The 20,780-nt window shown below is 40.1% G+C and overlaps 1 protein-coding gene across 6 annotated transcripts in view; it reads right to left on the reverse strand.

Moving 5' to 3' along the window:
* Positions 1-9,983, reverse strand: part of TM9SF5 (transmembrane 9 superfamily member 5) — an 80,736-nt gene extending 70,753 nt beyond the window's left edge. For 2 of the 6 annotated variants that reach the window (XR_003033819.2, XM_024989328.2), the window contains exons 1-4: positions 9,492-9,983; positions 5,749-5,816; positions 4,100-4,193; positions 500-627 (exon numbers count right to left, since the gene is read on the reverse strand). Coding sequence is in view for 5 of the 6 variants with exons in the window: in XM_024989328.2 (XP_024845096.1) it covers positions 500-627; positions 4,100-4,193; positions 5,749-5,816; positions 9,492-9,680 (479 nt within the window). In the remaining variant the exon portion in view is untranslated. 6 annotated transcript variants of the gene reach the window in all.
* Positions 9,984-20,780: the final 10,797 nt, after the last annotated feature.

Here is a 20,780-nt window from a genome sequence, read left to right on the forward strand (position 1 = left end):
TCTTTCACTGCCAAGGGCCTGGGTTCAATCCCTGGTCAGGGAACTAAGATCCCACATGCTGTGTGGCATGGCCAAAAAAATGAAAAAAAAAATTTTTTTAATTCTTCCACTCATTACCCATTCAACAACTATTTACTGAACACCTGCCATATGCTAGGCACTAATACATAAATTTGTTTTCAGATAAGAAATAAAAAGGATGCTACATAAAATCTAGCAAATAAAGAAGTCACCCACAAGTTTACCAACTGTCAAACATTGTTTTTCATTCTGTTCTCTTTCCTTGAAGATGATTTTTAACTCCCCAATCAAGATTTCCCCCAATCCATTCCTAAATGCCAGCATATTTTCAAAGAATGCAAACTGGTTAATTACTTTACAGTAAACTACTAATTTATACTATCACAACATACATTTCTCCAAAGGTAAATAAAACCTATAAAACTGCTTCTGAAGGGAATTGAAAATTTAAGTCATACGATGTCAGATGCAAACCTACCAGTGATGTTGATAATTCAGTTGTATTCCTTTCTTCAAAAAATCCAGCTTTTTCTTTTGATCTTCCTTTGCTGTGTCATAAGATTTCATACAAACTTTCACACATGTCTCTGACTTGTTAAAGGAAAACTGTTAGGAAAGAAAATTTAAAAATTAAGAGATTGGACTAAGTTGTACAAACCAAATGTCACAAAGTAAGCACTTTATCTTATAGATAAAACTTTTCTTCAGAGATTTCAGTATGCCATGATTCTCAACACGATTTCCTCTACACTTCAGTACACATCTGAAATAATTAAACTAGACACACACTGCTTTCAAGAGAACCTGCCTTCTTCAGTACTATATAAGGTGGGGTATAAAATCCACTGCAGCTTTCTATAAATTACCCTGATCTAGAACACTTCACTTAAAACTTATAATAAAATTGGTTGTAGTGATGGTTATAGAATTCTATGAATATACTAAAAAGCACTGAAATGGACACTTATGAGTGGGTAAATTATTCGGCATGCAAATGATCCCTTAATAAAAGTGTTACCAAAAAATGAGAAGAAAATATTTGAAACTTTTAATATGAAATCTCTTATTTACAAAGTCTGGCTACTGGAGATGAGCAAGGTGAAGTGCTAGTGTTGTTAATCAGAAAACAATGAGCAAGAATAAACTATGAAAATTCAACACCTGATATCCTGAAATCATACAATATTAACCCCAAACTGAGTTGAACTGTCATGTTTCTTCAGTGCAAAGCATAGCATTTCTTGAAAAGGTGCGCTTTTCTTTTAGTACAATGGTACAATTGGGGGAGTGTGTGCAACTTTAATCATCAAAAAGCAAATGCCTGACACACAGACCAATGGAACAGATCAACAGAGAACCTAGGAATTACACCTACACAACTAGGCCCAAGTGACTTTTTTTACAAAGGTGCAAAAGCAAGTAGTGGAGAAAGAATTGAAATTGTTGAAAAGGTCTTTTCAGCAAATGGTACTGAAGTAATTGCACACCTACAGGCCAAAAAAGAAAGAAAAAAAATTTCAACCCAAACCTCATACCTTATACAAAAAATAATTCACAATGGATCACAGACTTAAAGATATAAAGCTAAATTAAAAAACTTCTAGAAGAAAGCATAGAAAAAAGTTTTTAGGCCTGAAGGCTATACAAAGTCTTCTTAGACTAGACACCAGAAGCATGATTCATAAAAGGAAAACTTGATTATTGGACCACATAAAATTTAAAGTATTTGCTTCATGAAAGACCCTAATAAGAAGTAAAAAAAAAAAAAACAAGTCACAGACAGGCAGAAACTATTTGCAAATGACTGTTGCAACAAAGGAATCATAACTAGAATACATAAAGAATTCTGAAAACTAAACAGAAAAAGAACAGTAAATGGAGAACTTTAGGGAGCTCTGTGCTGATAGAACTATGCTATGTATTGACTGTGGTAGTAGGTACACAAACCTGCATCACACACACATATAAGTGCATGTAAAACTAGTGAAATCTGAATAAGCTCTGTGCATTGTCTACTAGTTTTGCTTTCATAGTGTAGTTATACAAGATGTTGTTGCTGTTGTCAGTCACTCAGTCGTGTCCAATTCTTTGTGAGCCCACAGACTGCAGTACTCCAGGCTTCCCTGTACTTCACTATCTCCCAGAGTTTACTCAAACTCATGTCCATTGAGTCACTGATGCTATCTAACCATCTCATCCTCTGCCATCCTCTTCTCCTTTTAACGTGCAAGATGCTACCATTGGGCAAACCTGGGCAAAGCGTACATGAGACCTCCCTGTTCATTCTTTTGTCATTTCCTGTGAATCTGTAATTACTTCAAAATAAAAAGTTGGAAAACAGGCTAATGCCTGATGGTTTCACATATATAGATCAAATTATACACTTTTAATATGTATAGTTTATTGTACTTTAGTTATACTTCCATGAAGTTGGGAAAAAAAGAAGAAAAAAATTAGTGCCTTTGTAATCATAACTGCTCATGAAAACATCCTTACTCTATCCTCACATCTATTAAGATATTGAGGGCAATATCAATAGACACTGAGAGTCCAATTATATCTACTTATATCACCCTACCCAAAATATATAAGAACAAACAATTAAACTTTTTCTCTTTATGAAGCAAAAATAAAATGTGAAAGGCAAAATCATTGTGTGGAACCACCAACTACTGCAGAAAGCTTAAAGAGCATAGAGTCATCCCACAGTATGTCATTGTGCTCAGTCTCTGAGTCATGTCTAACTCTCTATGACCCCATGAATTATAGCCCACCAGGCTCCTCTGTCCATGGAATTTTCCAGGCAAAATACTGGAGTGGGTTGCCATTTCCTCCTCTAGGGGATCTTCCCAATCCAGGGATCAAAATCGCATCTCTTGCTTCTCCTGCATTGTCATGCTGATTCCTTACCACTAGCACCACCTGGGAAGCCCAGTGAAGTATATCGAAGTGGAAGACATCAAGATCCACAGACACCAAAATCCACCATTGCCCAAGTCCCTGATATAAAATGGTAGAGTATACACATATGGGGCTTCCCAGGTGGCGCTAGTGGTAAAGAACCTGCCTGTCAATGCAGGAGACAGAAGACACTGGTTCCATTCCTGGGTCAGGAAGATCCCCTGGAGGATGGCATGCCAACCCACTTCAGTATTCTTGCCTGAAGAACACCATGGATAGAGGAGCCTGGTGGGCTACACTCCAGAGGGTCACAAAGAGTCTGACACGACTGAGGTGACTTAGCATGCATGCATACGCATATAACTTATACACATCCTCCCCTATATAGGTAACCCTTGAACAATGCAGAGGTTAGGGGATCAACCCTCCCTGAAGCTGAAAATCTACCTACAACTTATAGGTGGGCTTTCACATAGACGGTTCCTCTGAATGAGTCCACATCCACAGATTCAGCCAACCATATAGATCATATAGTGGAAAAAAAAATCTGCGTATAAGTAGATTCACACTGTTCAAACTTGTGTTGTTCAAGGGTCAACTATACTTCAGATCATCTCTAGATTACCTACAATACTTAATATACAATGTAAATGCTGTGTAATTAGTTTTAAGCATAATGTAAATACCGTGTAAATTCTAATTTTGCTTTTGGGGACTCTGGAATTTTTTTACCTGAATATTTTTGATTCTCAGTTGGTTGAATCTTCAGATGCAGAACCCTCAGATTTGGAGGGCCGACTATATTAATGCATTCTTCTGGCAACACCAGATTCTACCTCCTTTCCTTTTTCTTTTCCTTTTAAAGCAATGACTCTTTGGTATGACTGTTGACCCTTGAACAACTACAAGTTTGAACTGCCTAGGTCTATTCTTATATGTGGATTTTTTTTCAATAAAGGTTCGACATCCACGTATTCAACCAACTGTGGATGGCAGATGGAAAACTTAACACGTGAACCACGGTTCGTTCAATCTACAGATGCAGAACCTGCCTGTATGGAGGGCTGACTATGGGACTTTGAGCATATGTGGATTTTGGCATCCACAGTGGGTCCTGGAACCAACTTCTCATGGATACATTTTAAAATAAAATTTTAAATAAGATCAACCAAATAACCTCATAAGGAGACGATGTTATTCTTTCTCCAAACAGTACTTGTCCGAGATTTTCAGAAGGACTTTGCTTTTTGAAGTCATGACAGAAATCAAATCTAAAAAAAGAAAAGTTTAAGTAAGGTTAAAAAAAATTCAACAAAGAAATCAGTCCTGATCATTTATATAGCTGCTCCACCTTTCATGATAGATTCTATGTTTCTCTTTAAATTGTTCAACCTCTGATAATTATGAATTCATGATTCAAAATGCTCATGGTACTGCTCTTGACTTTTGTAATGTAGGTAATCACAATCAGAAGGAAACTAACACTATTTTTAGGGTTAAACTTCAAATGACATGTAAGCACAAATAAGGAAATCATGGCTTAAAGTCTGTACTGATTCTAACCTGAGACATTTAGAAACTGTAATTATCAGTTCAGACCAAAAGGGAATTTAAAAAAAAAAAAGCCCCCAAACACATTCTCACATATTCACAAATCAAATGGTTACTAACTGAAAAGAATCACAACTACCTTTAAGTGAATTTGAATGTAAAATGGTTTACGTAGAAGATAAAATAAATAGTAGGCCTGAGTAATATTTTTAATACTCATACTAACACCCTACATTTACACCTGGTATTTTAATGAAAATGAGACCTGATTTTATTTCTGCTTAATTAGAGGTAGTAAAGCAATACCAAAGGAAACTATGATCATTTTTTCCCAAGAAGTGCATCATTTGTTGTTATTGTCAAATGAATGCTCATACTTAATCTTCAATATATAATAACTACTCATTACTAAACTAATCACCTTCATCCATTAAAATCTTAGTAGAAACCTACCTATTCGATGTTTTAGAAATAAGGTACAACTGCAAAGATATTTTTTCAAGGTTCAAAGTGTAGCAAATTTATAATTTGCCTTTCTTATAAAGAAAAATCAAGAATGGAAACTTCCTAATCTTTTAAGCATTTGTCTTACATTGAAAGTTCTGTATTCTAATCATTTTTTCTGTTACCTTTATTATACCTTTATTATACCTTTATTATTACCTTTATTATATTATTATAATATTACCACATTTCTTAATATACCCATGGCTTGCATTCACTAACTTTAAAAACTGAAGGCACATCTTAACAGTATTATATCATAAATTAATATAAATTAATATAAAATTTATATATAATATTATATATTATATATATTATGTTATATATCATATATTATATACTATATAATATATTATATATATATTATAGTATATAATATATAGTATATAATATAATAATATATAATATAATAATAGTATATAATATAGTATATATAATATATTATATATATATTATAGTATATAATAATATATAATATAATAATAATAGTATATAATATAGTATATATAATATACAGTATATAATTATATATATATAATATATATAAAGTATATATAATATACTATATAATATATAGTATATAATATAATAATATATAGTATATATAGTATATAATATATAATAGCTATAATATATATTATAATATATATTATATACTACAATATATAATATTAAATATATTGTATATTATATATTATATAATATAATTAATATACATTAATCACAATTATATCAACTATATCAGATATAATTATAATACTTATAACTTACGTATTATATTCATAAGGTAGCACAGACTCTACTGAGTCCAATCTGTTTACATACAGTTCTACTGATGACTGCAAGAAGGAAAAAAAAACATTAATAATACAAAGTAAAATAAGGTAGCACTTGCAAAATACATAATGAAGTAACTGAAAGGTAATTGGGTTTATTACTCCCACCAATTTATAACTGTATATTTATAAATTTATAACTTAGTGTAGTGTAATACATTTATAACACAGTACAGTTATAAATTTTAACACAGTATAGCGATAAATTCATAACATTTCATTTATCTGGCATTATCAGGGTCTCTGAACATATGAATTTTTCAGATACCTCAGCCATTCTTAACTTTTTAAAATCATAGAACCCTTTGAGAATATGATGAAAACTATGGCCCATCTCCCCAGAAAAGCACACACGTTCACCAAATTCCATATTCAGCTTTAAGAGGCTTCATAGGGACCCTAGCATCCATGGAACTCAAGAACTTGAAATAATTAAGCTACCTGCATAAGTGCTTTTTTTTGCATTATTTTAACTATTTTTATAATTATTCTAAAATACACTTCACTCTTTCCTATCTTAAACAGAACATTATGATCACAATTTAACCTTCCTTGATGACTCAGGGTCATTTTGAGCATCAGCCATTGCACTTGCTTTGACTCTATGACATCTTCAGGATCAACTGAAATGAGAAGAGTTATTTGCCCCAAAACTGAATGGCAAGAGATGACTACTCACACCCCCACTACCCACACTCCCTCAACTCTACCAAAGAATATAAACTTGTTTGTAAAGATTTTATGTCTCTTTCCTTATGGCTGTTGCTGTCATTAACATGTATACTCTGATTTTATTTTGGTAAAAAAAAATGCATGTGAACTCTCATTCACTCCTGGTTGGGAATGTAAAATGGTATGGCTACTTTGGAAGACAGTTTAGCAGTTTCTCACGAAACTAAATATACTTTTACCACATGATCCAGGAATTTTGCTCCTTGGTATTTACTCAAAACAGTTGAAAACATGTCCATACAAAAAACTTACACACAATGTTTATGGCAGCTTATTCATCATTGTCAAAATTTGGAAGCAACCAAGGTGTCCTTTAGTAGATGAATAGATAAATGCACTGTGGCACATCTAGACAATGGAATATTCTTCAGCACTAAAAAGAAATGAACTAGTCCACTATGAAAAGACATGAAAGCGACTTTAATCATATTACTGTGTGAAAGATGCCAAGCTGAAAAGGCTACATACTGTATGATTTCAACTATGTGACATTCTGGAAAAGGGAGAAGTGTAGAGACAATAAATACATCACTGGTTGTCATGGGTTAAAGGGACATTAGGATGAGTGAGCAGAGAACATAGAGGATTTTTAGGGTAATGAAATTACCCTGTATGATATTATAATGATGGATACACATCACTATACATTTGTTCAAACTCATAGGATGTACAATACTAAGATTAAACTGTAATGTAAACTATGGACTTTAGGTGATGATGTTATTCAGTGCAGGTTTACCAACTGTAAGAAATGTACCTCTGATTGGGGATGTTAATAATGGGAGAGGCTATGCATGTCGGGGGTGGGGTGGGGGTAGGGGGGGCAAGGCATATGGTAACTCTATATACTCTCTGCTCAATTCTGCTGTGAATCAAACTCCTCAAAAAAATATAGTTTATTCAAAGTATAAATGTGCACTGTTGTTCAGTCGCTCAGTTGTGTCCGAATCTCTGGGACTCCATGGATTGCAGCACACCAGGCTTCCCTGTCCTTCACTGTCTCCCAGAGTTTGCTCAAATTCCTGTTCTCTGAGTCTGTGATGCCATCCAATCATCTCATCTCACTATGCAATTTCTGCCTATCTGAAATCAAGAGGCCAGACACTATCTGATTTCAACCAATCGGAAATCAAGAGGCTGGACACTATTGAATTCGGGAAGTTTGGCATGCTAAACATAAAATGAGAGACTCACCAAAGGAAAGAAGGTACAATCTCAGAATCAAAAGTAGAACACATTCAAGGAGGCAAGTAAATCTAAAAAGAGCTTACAAAAAAGAAATTCCAGACATTTGATATGGTTAAAGATTATATTATTTTTGCTAGGAAGTCTGCTGAAATAAAGAAGAAAGAGACAGGACTAGGCATTACCAGTCAGAGAAAAGGCAGGTGTAAAATAGTTTTTAATGACATTTCTTACTTACTGTACTTGGCAAGATGATGGCTCAAAACACTACTATCAATACTTCTCACAGGAAAAGGCAAGCTCCAGGTTTTAAGTGCAAATTTGCTGCACCAAGACCTGGTCTCTAAAAACCCCAACTTTCAATTTGTTAAGTCTGTAGTCAAGCCACACCTAGCACTGTTCTTAGCTCTAAAGCCTTTGCGGTTCCTTCTACCAAAACATTGCGCACACACTTGACTGGCAACTTGAGATCAGAAAATAAGTCTTACTATTGATTAATACTTTTTGAATGGATTACTTGCAAAAAAAATTTTACAGTGAGTTTCTAGTTTAAAAAAATAAGGCTGCCAAGGAAGGAAGTCAAAATTTATCAGGGGGACGTGTGGAAGAGGAACTGAGCAAGAAATCTCTGGCTAAAGAAAACTCATGATGATAACGGTCACCACTTATTGAAAGCTTACCATGTGCCAGATGTTTTTGTCAGTGCTTTTCATACCTTGTCTCGTTTTATTCTCACAAGTCTGAGAGGTAAATATTATCTTGCTTTTTGCAGAGAGGGCCCAAGGGAAACCAACATGAATTAACAAGAATTAAACAGGTAAATGTCTGAGACCACAGGAGGAGTGACACACACATGATGTGACTATATGTAAGATCAAGTGAGAAGTGTGTCTTGAAAGGCAGATTGTAAAAAGGGGACAACAAGAAGGGGAAGTGGGGGAGAAGACTATACGTAGGGGAAGAGGAAGGAACCACCGGAAGAGGAAGGAACCACCGAGACGGAGGGGGAGGGGAGGAGCTATGAAGGGGCGGGGCTATGACGGGGAGGGGCTATGACGGGGAGGGGCTATGATGGGGAGGAGCTATGGAGGGGAGGGGCTATGACGAAGGAGGGGCTATGATGGGAGGAGCTATGACGGGGGAGGGGGCTATTACAGGGAGGAGCTATGGAGGGGCGGGGCTATGACGGGGCGGGGCTATGACGGGGGCGGGGCTATGACGGGGGAGGGGCTATGATGGGGAGGAGCTATGGTAGGGAAGGGCTATGACGAAGGAGGAGCTATAACGGGAGGTGCTATGACGGGGGAGCGGCTATGACGGGGAGGGGCTATAACGGGGAGGAGCTATGGAGGGTAGGTTGGAACCACTTGGGAGGGGCTGTGAGGGAGTAGGCAGGACCAAGCAGGAGCAGGAACTAGGGGGGAACCGAGATAAGGAAGGGGCGGGGCCAAGGGGAGGGCGGGGGCAAAAGGGAGGGCGGAACCTAGGAGAAGAGGGGAAGGGAGGGGCTGAGCTGAGAGGGAGGGGACCGGAGGGGAGGGGCTGAGCCGAGAGGGAGAGAAAGAGGATCAAGGGAAAAAGATAGATCCGGATCTGCCAAGTGCGAGGTTCTGCGATCGAGACCCTGAGACACACCCACAGAGAGGGCTTAGGCATTCCGGGTAGAGTCAGATAGCTCTCAGCACTGGTCGGCCCCGGTGTGCCTGATACTCCAACCCGAAGCCTTCCCCTCACATCTCACTTCCTCCCTCTAGTCCTCACCTGACAGTAATTGGTCTTTCCGTTCACTTCGCAGAAATTGACTGGCGCCAACCCGGGAAGATAGAAAGCGTTGGAGCTGGCGGTCTGAAGGCCCAGGATCAGTCCCAGCACCAGCAACCCCCTGAGCCCGGAGAGGGTGGGCCATAGGCTCCAGGGGTAGGTTCCCATGCAGAAACAACGGATACTCATTTAAGTAGCCGGTTCTGCGCTTGGGGACACACCCACCGCGGGCGTGATTGGACCCACTGGAAAGAAGAAGCGGAAATGATGAGGAGAACAGAAAGGACAGAGGAAAGCCCAGACCAGCTAGTGAGACTTAGCACTCTGGGGAAGGCCAACTGTTAAGGCGAGATACTGGCTTGGAACTCGGTTGCTACGCGACCTGGCTGCTTTTATGAGCTCGCGCGCGCGCGCGCGCGCGCGCGCGCGCCGTACGCATGCGTGATGGTCCTGCTGCATCTTCCCCCGCCCTCCCCCCTCCCAGCATCACCCCCTCCCCTCCCTCCCAGCATCCCCTGCGGAACACGTTCCCGCGGTTTGGGCGACTTCTCGCGCGCCTCCTTCAGAGGTTCCTCGCAGAGTCTGGAGGGAGGGTGCAGGGTTGGGGAATGGTTGCAGAGGTGGGGATGAAGTCTGAGAGATTTCAACTTTCCAACATCCCAGAGTCTGGCATCCTCTTGACTTTGCCTCGCAGTACCAGAATAGCAGGGTTACCGGGCGGTAAGCCGCCCAGCCATCTTCAGGTCTTGCTGCAGGTGGGTGGAAGGGAGAAGACAGGAAATTCCTGGACCTTGTTGCCCGCTGATTATTATTACGGGCTTGAAATGCAGCTAATCCAAAACTGATGTTCTGTAAGTGTACATTGCATGTTACTGTTGTTCAGTCGCTAAGTCATATCCCAGTCTGCAAGCCCAGGGACTGCAGCAGACCAGGCTCCTCTGGCCTCCCCTATCTCCCGGAGCTTGCTCAAGTTCATGTCCATTGAATCCGTGATCCCATCCAACCATCTCATCTTCTGTCGTCCCCTTCTACTCCTGCCCTCAATCTTTCCCAGCATCAGGGTCGTTTCCAATGAGTCATCTCTTCACATCAAATGACCAAAGTATTGGAGTTTCAGCTTCAGCATCAGTCCTTCCAATGAATAGTCGGGGTTGATTTCCTTTAGGATTGATTGGTTTGATCTCCTTGCTGTCCAAGGGGCTCGCAAGCGTCTTCTCCAGCACCACAGTTCAAAAGCACCAATTCTTCCACACTCAGCTTTCTTTATAATCCAACTCTCATATCCATACATGACTACTGGAAAAACCATAGCTTTGACTATAGGGACCTTTGTCAGCAAAGTGATGTCTCTGGTTTTTAACATGCAGTCTGGGTTTGTCATAGATTTCCTTCCAAGGAGCATCTTTTAATTTCATGGCTGCAGTCACCGTCTGCAGTAATTTGAGAGTCCAAGAAAATAAAATCTGTCACTGCTTCTACTTTAACCCCTTCTGTTTGCCATTAAGTGATGGGACCAGATACCATGATCTTAGTTTTGTTTTATATTGAGTTTCAAGCCAGTTTTTTCCCTTTCTTCTTTCACCCTCATCAAGAGGTTCTTTAGTTCCTCTTCACTTTCTGCCACCAGAGTGTTATCTGTATATCGGAGGTTATTGATATTTCTCAGGGCAATCTTGATTCCAGCTTGTGCTTCTTCCAATCCAGCATTTCTCATGATGTACTCTGCATGTAAGTTAAATAAGCAGGGTGTTAATATACAGCTTTGATACTCCTTTCCCAACTTTGAACCAATCCATTGGTCCATGTCTGGTTCAAAATATTGCTTCTTGACCCTCATACAGGCTTCTCAGGAAACAGGTAAGGCGGTCTGCTTCTCCCATCTCTTTAAGAATTTTCCACAGTTTGTTGTGATCCACACATTCAAAAACTTTATCATAGTTAATTAAGCAGAAGTAGGTGTTTTTCTGGAATTCTCTTGCTTTCTCCATGATCCAACAAATGTAGGCAATTTGATCTCTGGTTCCTCTGCCTTTTCTAAACCTAGCTTGTACATCTGGAAGTTCTTGATTCACATACTGCTGAAACCTAACTTGAAGGATTTTGAGCATAACCTTGCTAATATGTGAAATGAGCGCAATTGTACGATAGTTTGAATATTTTTTAGCATCACCCTTTGAGATTGGTTTGAAAACTGACCTTTTCCAGTCGTGTGGTCACTGTTGAGTTTTCCAAATTTGCTGACATATTGAATACAGCACCTTAACAGCATCGTTTTTTAGGATTTGAAATAGCTCAGCTGAAATTCCATCACCTCCACTAGCTTTGTTTGTAATAACGCTTCCTAAAGCCCACTTGACTTCACACCCCAGTATGTCTGGCTCTAGATCAGTGACCACACCTTCATTGTTATTCGGGTCATTAAGACCTTTTCTGTATAGTTCTTCTGTATATTCTTGTCATCTCTTCTGCTTCTGTTAGGTCCTTACCATTTCTGTCCTTTATCATGCCCATCCTTGCATGAAATGTTCTCTTGATAGCCCCAGTTTTCTTGAAGAGATCTCTAGACTTTCCTATTCTATTGTTTTTCTCTACTTTGCATTGTTCATTGAAGAAGGCCCTGTTATCTCTCCTTGATATTCTCTGGAACTCTGCATTCAGTTGTGTATATCTTTACTTTTCTTCCTTGCCTTTCCCTTTTCTTCTTTCCTCAGCTATTTGCAAAGCCTCCTCAGACAATCAGTTTGCCTTCTTACATTTCTTTTTCTTTGGGTTAGCTCCAGTTACTGTCTCCTGTACAGTGTTACAAACCTCCATCTGTCATTCTTCAGGCACCCTATTTACCAGATCTAATCCCTTGAATCTATTCATCACCTCCACAGTATAATCATACGGGATTTGATTTAGGTCATACCTGAAAGGCCTAGTGGTTTTCCCTACTTTCTTCCATTTAAGCCTGAATTTTGCAATAAGTAGCTGATGATCTGAGCCACAGTCAGCCCCAGGTCTTGTTTTTGCTCACTGTATAGAGCTTCTCCATCTTTGGCTGCAAAGAACATAATCTGATTTCACTACTGACCACCTGGTGATGTCCATGTGTAATGATCTCTTGGGTTGTTAGAAAAGGGTGTTTGCTATGACCAGTGTGTTCTCTTGACAAAACTCTGTTAGCCTTTGCCCTGCTTCATTTTGTACTCCAAGACCAAACTTGCCTATCATTCTGGGTATCTCTTGACTTCCTACTTTTGCATTCCAGTCCCCTGTGATGAAAAGGACATCTTTTTTGGTGCTTGTTCTAGAAGATGTGGTAGGTCTTCACAGAACTGTTCAACTTAAACTTCTTTGGCATCAGTGGTTGGGACATAGAATTGGATTATGGTGATGCTGGATGGTTTGCCTTGCAATGGTACATTGCACACCAGGCTTCAAAGACTTTGCATGATAAAAAGAATGCAAAACCTCCCCAACTTCATATTGATTACATGTTGAAATGATAATATTTAGGGTGAAAGTCGCTCAGTCATGTCCGACTCTTTGCAACCCCATGGACTGTAGCCTACCAGGCTCCTCTGTCCATGGAATTCTCCAGGCCAAAATACTGGAGTGGGTAGCAATTTTCTTCTCCAGGGGGTCTTCCCAACCCAGGAATCGAACCCAGGTCTCCTGCATTGCAGGCAGATTCTTTACTGTCTGAGCCACCAGGGAAATATTGCATTAAATAAAACATTAAAATTAACTCCATCTGTTTCTTTTTTGTGACTTAATTTTTTATTGAACTATAGTTGATTTACAATGTTGTATTAGTTTCAAGTGTACAGCACAGGGATTCAGTTATATATGTGTATATATCTATTCTTTTTCAGAGTTGTTTCCATTATAGGTTATTACAAGATATTGAATATAGTTCCCTGTGCTATACAGTATGTCCTTGTGTTTACTTTATAATAATAATGTGCATCTGTTAATCTCAAACTCCGAATTTGTCCATTTCTTCATTTTTTTAAGTGTGGCTACTAGAACATTTAAGGTTATATATGCTGTTGGACAGCACAATCTGGGGAAGGAGGAAAAAGGGAGGGAAACTGAAGAAGAGAGAGTAGAAGGAAGGGGGTTGCTCTTAGATTCTGAAAGAAACTTTTCTTTCTCTTAGGGCAGGGATCTTATTTTGCAGCCTCTGTCAGAATCCTTACCTTCTGCTCCTTGTTCTGTCTTTTAATGCAAAGTGTCTGTATTTGCACCTAGAGAGTATTGTAGGTGCATGCTCAATCTTGTCTGACTCTTTGTGACTCCATAGACTGTAGCCTGCCAAGCTCTTCTGTTCATGGGATTTTTCAGGCAAGAATACTGGAGTGGGTTGCCATTTCCCATTCCAGCGGATCTTCCCAACCCAGGGATTGAACCTGCATCTCCTTCAAGTTTTCTGGATTGGAGGTGGACTCTACTGCTGAGCCACCAGGGGAAGTATTGTAGGCATCACAGGACAAAAATAGAAGAGCGTATTATTTTCCCTCCTTGTGTCTCAAGAGTTTTGGAGAACAGAGGTCATTTGTTTATGTTGAGATGTGTGTCCCTGGCCAAGGGCATTTCTGTGCAAGTTCCCTCACTCCAAGAGTTCTGCATCTTCTGCAGATTGGCAGGGGCGATTCAAGACCAAACAAAGGCAGCTAACTGGCCAATAGCAGAAGCTGGTAGAAATTTTAGCGAGGTAACTCCTGGACCCAAGAGGTAGGAAAGGTTGTTGGGGAAATGAATGGAGAAAATGTACTAATGATCAGAATTAGTCATGTTGTTAGTAAAAGGATTAAACTTGACCAATAAAACTGGAGAAGCCCCTGTAAAGATTTGAAAAACAGGATAACCCAGCAGGCCGGAACTGCTGCAGCCTGGGCAGCCTGCCAAGTGCCTGCGGATTCTGCTAACCCAGGGGGGTGGGGTTCTGGGCACTGCCTGGAGGAGGGGTGCCCCCCAGGTCCTCTACAGGATGCCTGCCCCTGCCCCTCTGCTCACTCTCCAGAGAGATTCTGAGAAGCAGGAAAGAGCAGTGGTCAGCAGATTACCATCCTCACCCTCTACAACTCCAATAGTGCCATCAAGGTTTTCCATTAAAGCTCCCTGCCACGCTGTGTCTCTTAACCTCTAGAAGTGAAGCATCACAGAAAGCTATGTCTCCATTCTCTGCAACAAGACATAGCCCTCCTGGTGTTATCAGTGTGTGATCATCACCAGCCCCAGCCTTCTGCTGGACCTGGAGATACAGCATATTCTCTGTGCTGTAGAGGCTCTAGGAATTTGTATTCTGCCTCTTCACTCAATTGCCTTGGAAGACTGACCTAAGAAAACATTGGTACAATTTATGCCAGAGAATATTTTGCTTGTATTTTCTTCTAGGTGTTTTATGGTGTCATGTCTTATATTTAACTCTCTAATCCATTTTGAGTTTATTTTTGTATATGGTGTTAGAGAATGTTCTACAATTATTCTTTTAGCTGTGCAGTTTTCTCAGCACCACTTATTGGAGAGACTGTCTTTTCTCCTTTGTATATTCTTGCTTCCATTGTCAAAGATTAATTGACCATAGGTGTGTGAGTTCACTTCTGGGCTCTCTATTCTGTTCCCTTGATCTATCTGTATGTTTTTTGTGCTAACACCACACTGTTTTGATAACTGTAGATTTATCTGAAGTCTGGGAGGATTATGTCACTTGCTTTATTCTTTTTCCTCAGTATTGCTTTGACAGTTCTGGGTCTTTTATGATTCCACAGCGTTTTTAGGATTATTTGTTCCTTGGGAAAATGCCATGGATAATTTGATAGGGGTTACATTAAATCTCTAGATTGCTCTGGATAGTATGCCCATTTTAAGGATATTAATTCTTCTAATCCAAGAGCATGGGATATCTTTCCATTTCAAAGAAATTAGTTTCTTAATGTAGACTATGCCCCAAACTCCAGGAAGACATGGGTTCTCTCTCCTGAGCCATGATGAATGTTGGTAGAAAAGTAGAGCATGAGCACTGTATTAATTGTATGTGCTTACTTGTCTCTCTACCTCTACTGAAAGTAAGCTTCTTGAGCACAGGATCCATTTCTTATCTTCAAATCCATAGCGCACATCTGGGCCCTTTGTAATTCAGAATAAATGAAAATATGAATTAATACATGAACTCACACTGTCACAGACATTTTGTGTTTTACCTTATTTGGAAATCAAAAGAGGATGCAATCAAAGGACAGATAAGAGTAAGTACAGATAAGAAGGATAATACCCCCTTTATTTATGTAGCAGTAGAGTTTGCAAAGTTTGTGCCCATCCATTACTTCAAGTGATTAAGAGGTAGGCAGGGTATTTATTTAATGTGAAGTAACTGAGACCAGGAGAAGTTAATTTGCTTGTCCAAGGTCACACAGATAATCGATGACCAAGTCAAGGCTGGAAAACAGGCCTCCTGATATCTAATATAGTTCTTAAATTAATGGAATTAAAAGTGAAGGAATTCTCTGATGGTCCAGTAATTGGAACTCCATGCTTTCACTGCAGGGTCCCCAAGTTCAATCCTTAATTGGAGAACTAACATCCTGCAAACCTTGTGGCATTGCCAAAAATAAAGAAATGTTTTAAAAGGGAGTGAAAAATGTTTGGTAATAAAAAAAAAAGAAATAAACTCATTTTATAATGTAGCTGTTACATTTCCAGCTACATTAACTAAGAATGTTCTGGAAACAAGCAGGTAAAGGATTGCTGCTGCTAAGTCACTTTAGTCGTGTCCGACTCTGTGCGACCCCATAGACGGCAGCCCACCAGGCTCCCCCGTCCCGGGGATTCTCCAGGCAAGAACACCGGAGTGGGTTGCCATTTCCTTCTCCAATGCATCAAAGTGGAAAGTGAAAATGAAGTCGCTCAGTCGTGTCCGACTCTTAGCGACCCCATGGACTGCAGCCTACCAGGCTCCTCCATCCATGGGATTTTCCAAGGAAGAGTACTGGAGTGGGGTGCCATTGCCTTCTCCGAAATATCAGGTTAGGAGCTATCTTTGACAAAGGCACATAGATTTAACCATGGGATTTGTGAAATGCAGTGTCACTCAGACAACATTGTAAAGGGAGAGAAACACAAGGAATGGCACCTCACAAAAGCAGATGCTTCAGGACATTAGTGAAAATGTATAAAACAGACCAATGCAACTATTAGGTTTTAATAGTTATTTTTCCCCATGTTTCTAACCATGTGGAGTTAAAGGTATCCAAGCTACAATCCCCATCCTCTTTCCAGTTCACTTCAACGTGCCCATACCAAAATTGAGTAGAACAAAGGAATACTGGAATCCAGCAGAATCATACTCTATTTAAGCCATGTTTCTAAATCAGCATATTGGAACATCAAAAAGAGAACTAACCTGCCATGGTAGGTCAGTGTGTCAGCTCCAGAAACTACAGCACATGTTTCATAGATGGGGCAGATTAGCTTATTCCTTGGGCTTCCCACCTTGGCTCACTTTTTCCTTCCCCATTGCCCACAGTCTAAATATGTTTCTCTCAAAACTGATAGTACCAATGTGATCATGTCACACTCCTCTTTAAAATCATTTACTGGGGCTTCCCTGGAGGCTCAGTGGTAAACTGCCTGCCAATGCAGGAGACACAGGTTCAATCCTGGATCCGGGAAGATCCCACATAACCACGGAGCAACTAAGCCCGTGCGCCACAACTATGGCAGAGTCTGTGCACTGGAGGGAACCACGGCAACTGAGCCTACGTGCTGCAGCCACTGAAGCCTGTGCGCCCTGGAGGCCGTACTCTGAACTAGAGTAGCCGCCGTGATGAGAAGCCCGCACACCACAGCTATAGAGTAGCCCCCACTCACTGCAACTAGAGAAAAGCCCACACAGCAACAAAGACCCAGCATAGCAAAGACCCAGCACAGTAAAAAAATAAATAAATAAATATAATTAGAATCCCTTACTGAGCAAATTAATGCAATATGGGGTCCCAGATTGGATCCTGCTGCCCGCACGCGCGCGTGCACACACACACACACACACACACACACACAAGGACATTAGTGGGAAAACTGGTGAAATCCAAATAAAGTCTGTAGTGTAGTTAATATTAATAGTATTGTACCAATCTTGATTTCTTAGTTTGATCATTCTACCGTGGTTATGTAAGAGGTTCATGTTAAAAGAAGCTCAGTGAATACGTATATGACACCTTTTTGTACTATTTTTGCAACACTTTAGTAAATCTAAAATTATCTCAGAATAAAAAGTGGAAAAAAAAATCTTCTCCTAGCTCTTCATTACCCTAAGAATTAAGTACAAATTCTTTGCCTTTGCTCAGGAAGACATGCATGACCTAACCCTTCACCCCCACATACGTACATGCTCCAGCATCAAAATTTAGTGCAGGGAAGGAGGGCGGAGGGCGGGGGGTGGGGGGAAGGATGGGAATTTCACTCCCACAGTCAGGCCACTCTCTGATTCCACTCCAAAAAACTACTTTCAGTTACATGAAAAGGCCATTCTCTCTAGCCTCTGAACAAATTGATCCTTGCTGTTTCTTCATCTAGTAGGCCCTGCTGATCCTGCCACCTCCTCTTCCACATTTTGCTTGGCTGAAATCTTGTTTGTATATTTCTTGGAAAGTTACCTTTCCTAGCAAATCTTCCCTGAAAACCCGCCCCCCCTACTCCACATATATACCACTCCCTCCCCACGGATACACCACAGAGTTGGATTAAGTGTCCTTTATATGTGCTCCCACTACACCCTATGCGTTTTTGCGATTTGTCACTTTTACACTGTATTATAGTTCTGTCTCCCCCATTAATCAGTTGTTGACTCTGGGTCTTCTCCTTCTAGCCACACCTATGACTTTCATACAGCAAGGCAGACATTAAAATAGCTTGATTAGACAGGTTTAAAACTTTGAGGATTAAAAAAAAAAAAACTTTGAGGATTGAGTTTTCCATTCAAGTAATTATTCGTATAGTTTATATATTCTATGATATGGTGAGAACAGAGAGGTTTCCTTTTTTTCCTTGATACTGCTGAGTTTCTGTGAGTCATATTTCTGCACCAATATTAATTTATTATCCAAAGGGTACACTATATCCCTTTATTATGGGGATCATTGAGAAATGATCAGCGCAATAAGTCTAATTTAGCTTCTATCACTATACATACTTCATCTTTGTGATGAAACTTTTAGGATTTACTCTCTTAGCAAGTTTCAAATATGCAATACAGTGTTATTAACTATAGTCACTGTGTTATAAACACTACACCCCATGGGACTTATTTTATAGCTGGAAGTTTGTACCTTTTCGCTCCCTTCACCTATTTTACCCCAATCCTCCACCTCTGGCATCCACCAATCTCTTCTCTATACCCATGAGCTCAGTTTTTGTTCTTTTATTTTGTTTAGATTCCACATATAGATGGCAGCATATGGTATTTATCTTTCTTTCTCTGCCTCACCTCACTTAGAATATCTCCCTCAGGTCTATCCATATTGTCACAAATGGCAAGATTTCCTTCTTTTTGTGGCTGAATAATATTCCATTTGTGTGTTGCATGCGTGACTGTGTATCTATCTGTCTACCACATTTTCTTTATCCATTCATCCATGGATGATAAACACTTAAGTTGCTTTCCTGTATCTTGGCCATTGTAAATAATGTTGCAAAGGATGTGGGGGAAGAGGCAACGTATCTTTTCCAGTTACTGTTTTCATTTTCTTTAGATAAATACCTAGAAGTACAATGACTGAATCATATGGTAGTTCTATTTTTAATTTTTTGAGGACCCTCCATATTGTTTTACATAGTTGTTGTTGTTTAGTTGTTCTGCTGCTAAGTCGCTTCAGTTGTGTCCGACTCTGTGCGACCCCATAGATGGCAGCCCACCAGGCTCCCCTGTCCCTGGGATTCTCCAGGCAAGAACACTAGAGTGGGTTGCCATTTCCTTCTCCAATGCATGAAAGGGAAAAGTGAAAGTGAAGTCGCTCAGTCGTGTCCGACCCTCAGCGATCCCATGGACTGCAGCCTACCAGGCTCCTTCATCCATGGGGTTTTCCAGGCAAGAGTACTGGAGTGGGGTGCCATTGCCTTCTCCGTTTAGTTGTTCAGTCGTGTCTAACTCTTTGCAACCCTATGGACTGTAGCCCGCCAGGCTCCTCTGTCCATGGGGATTCTCCAGGCAAGAATACTGGAGTGGGTAGCCATTTCCTTCTCCAGGAGACCTTCCTGACCCAAGGATCGAACCTGCATCTCCTGCATTGCAGGTGGATTCTTTACTGCTGAGTCACCTGCAAAGCCTGTTTTCCATACTGGCTGTACCAATTTCTTTCCTTCCCTGATAGCTGAGTTGGTAAAGCATCCGCCTGCAATGCAGGAGACCCTGGTTCGATTCCTGGGTCAGGAATATCTGCTGGAGAAGGGATAGGCTACCCACTCCAGCATTCTTGTGCTTCCCTGGTGGCTTAGCTGGTAAAGAATCCACAATCAATGCGGGAGACCTGGGTTTGATCCCTGGGTTGGGAAGATCCACTGGAGAAAGGAAAGGCTACCTACTCCAGTACTCTTGCCTGGAAAATCCCATGGATGGAGGAGCCTGGTAGTCTACAGTCCATGGGGTTGCAAAGAGTCAGACACGACTGAGTGACTTCACTTTCCTTTTCCTTTGTACCAAATTACATTCCCACCAACACTGCATGCTCTTTTCTACATCCTTGCTAACATTTGTTATTTCTGTTCTTTTTGATAATAACCATTGCAACGGTGTGAGATGATATCTCTTTGTGGTTTATTTATTTCTTTATTTTTGACTGCACTGGGTCTTCATTGCTGCAGGCGGGCTTTCTCCAGTTGTGGCAAGAGGGGGCTACTCTCTGTTTATGGTGCATGGGATTCTCACTGTGTTGGGTTCTCTTGTTGCAGAGCACAGGCACACATTTGGGAGAGTACTGAATGAGAAAAGAAGATGATCTAGGGCAAGTCTTTAAAAAAATTCAACGAATTTGTGGTCTAGTAGAGAAGGATAAGGTGCAGGGTTGTTAGAAAAAGAGCAAGCAGAGAGGTAGGTGGAAAACCAGAACGTTAAATATAAGAAAGTTTAGAAGTCAGAGGAAGAGAGTGCTTCAAGGAGAGAGTGGCCACGAAGAAAAAAAAAGGCCAAGTAAAAGAGCAGAAAACATCTTTATCTTTTTGATGTGGTGACACAGATGTCATTGGCAACATGAAAGAGAGCTATTTCAGGGAAATGATCTGGATAAAAGCCATATTGGAGTGGGTTGA

The sequence above is a fragment of the Bos taurus genome, unplaced genomic scaffold (assembly GCF_002263795.3).
Source record: "Bos taurus isolate L1 Dominette 01449 registration number 42190680 breed Hereford unplaced genomic scaffold, ARS-UCD2.0 Super-Scaffold_1723_ScbfJmS_2085, whole genome shotgun sequence".
In the NCBI taxonomy this organism is placed as follows: Eukaryota; Metazoa; Chordata; class Mammalia; order Artiodactyla; family Bovidae; genus Bos; species Bos taurus.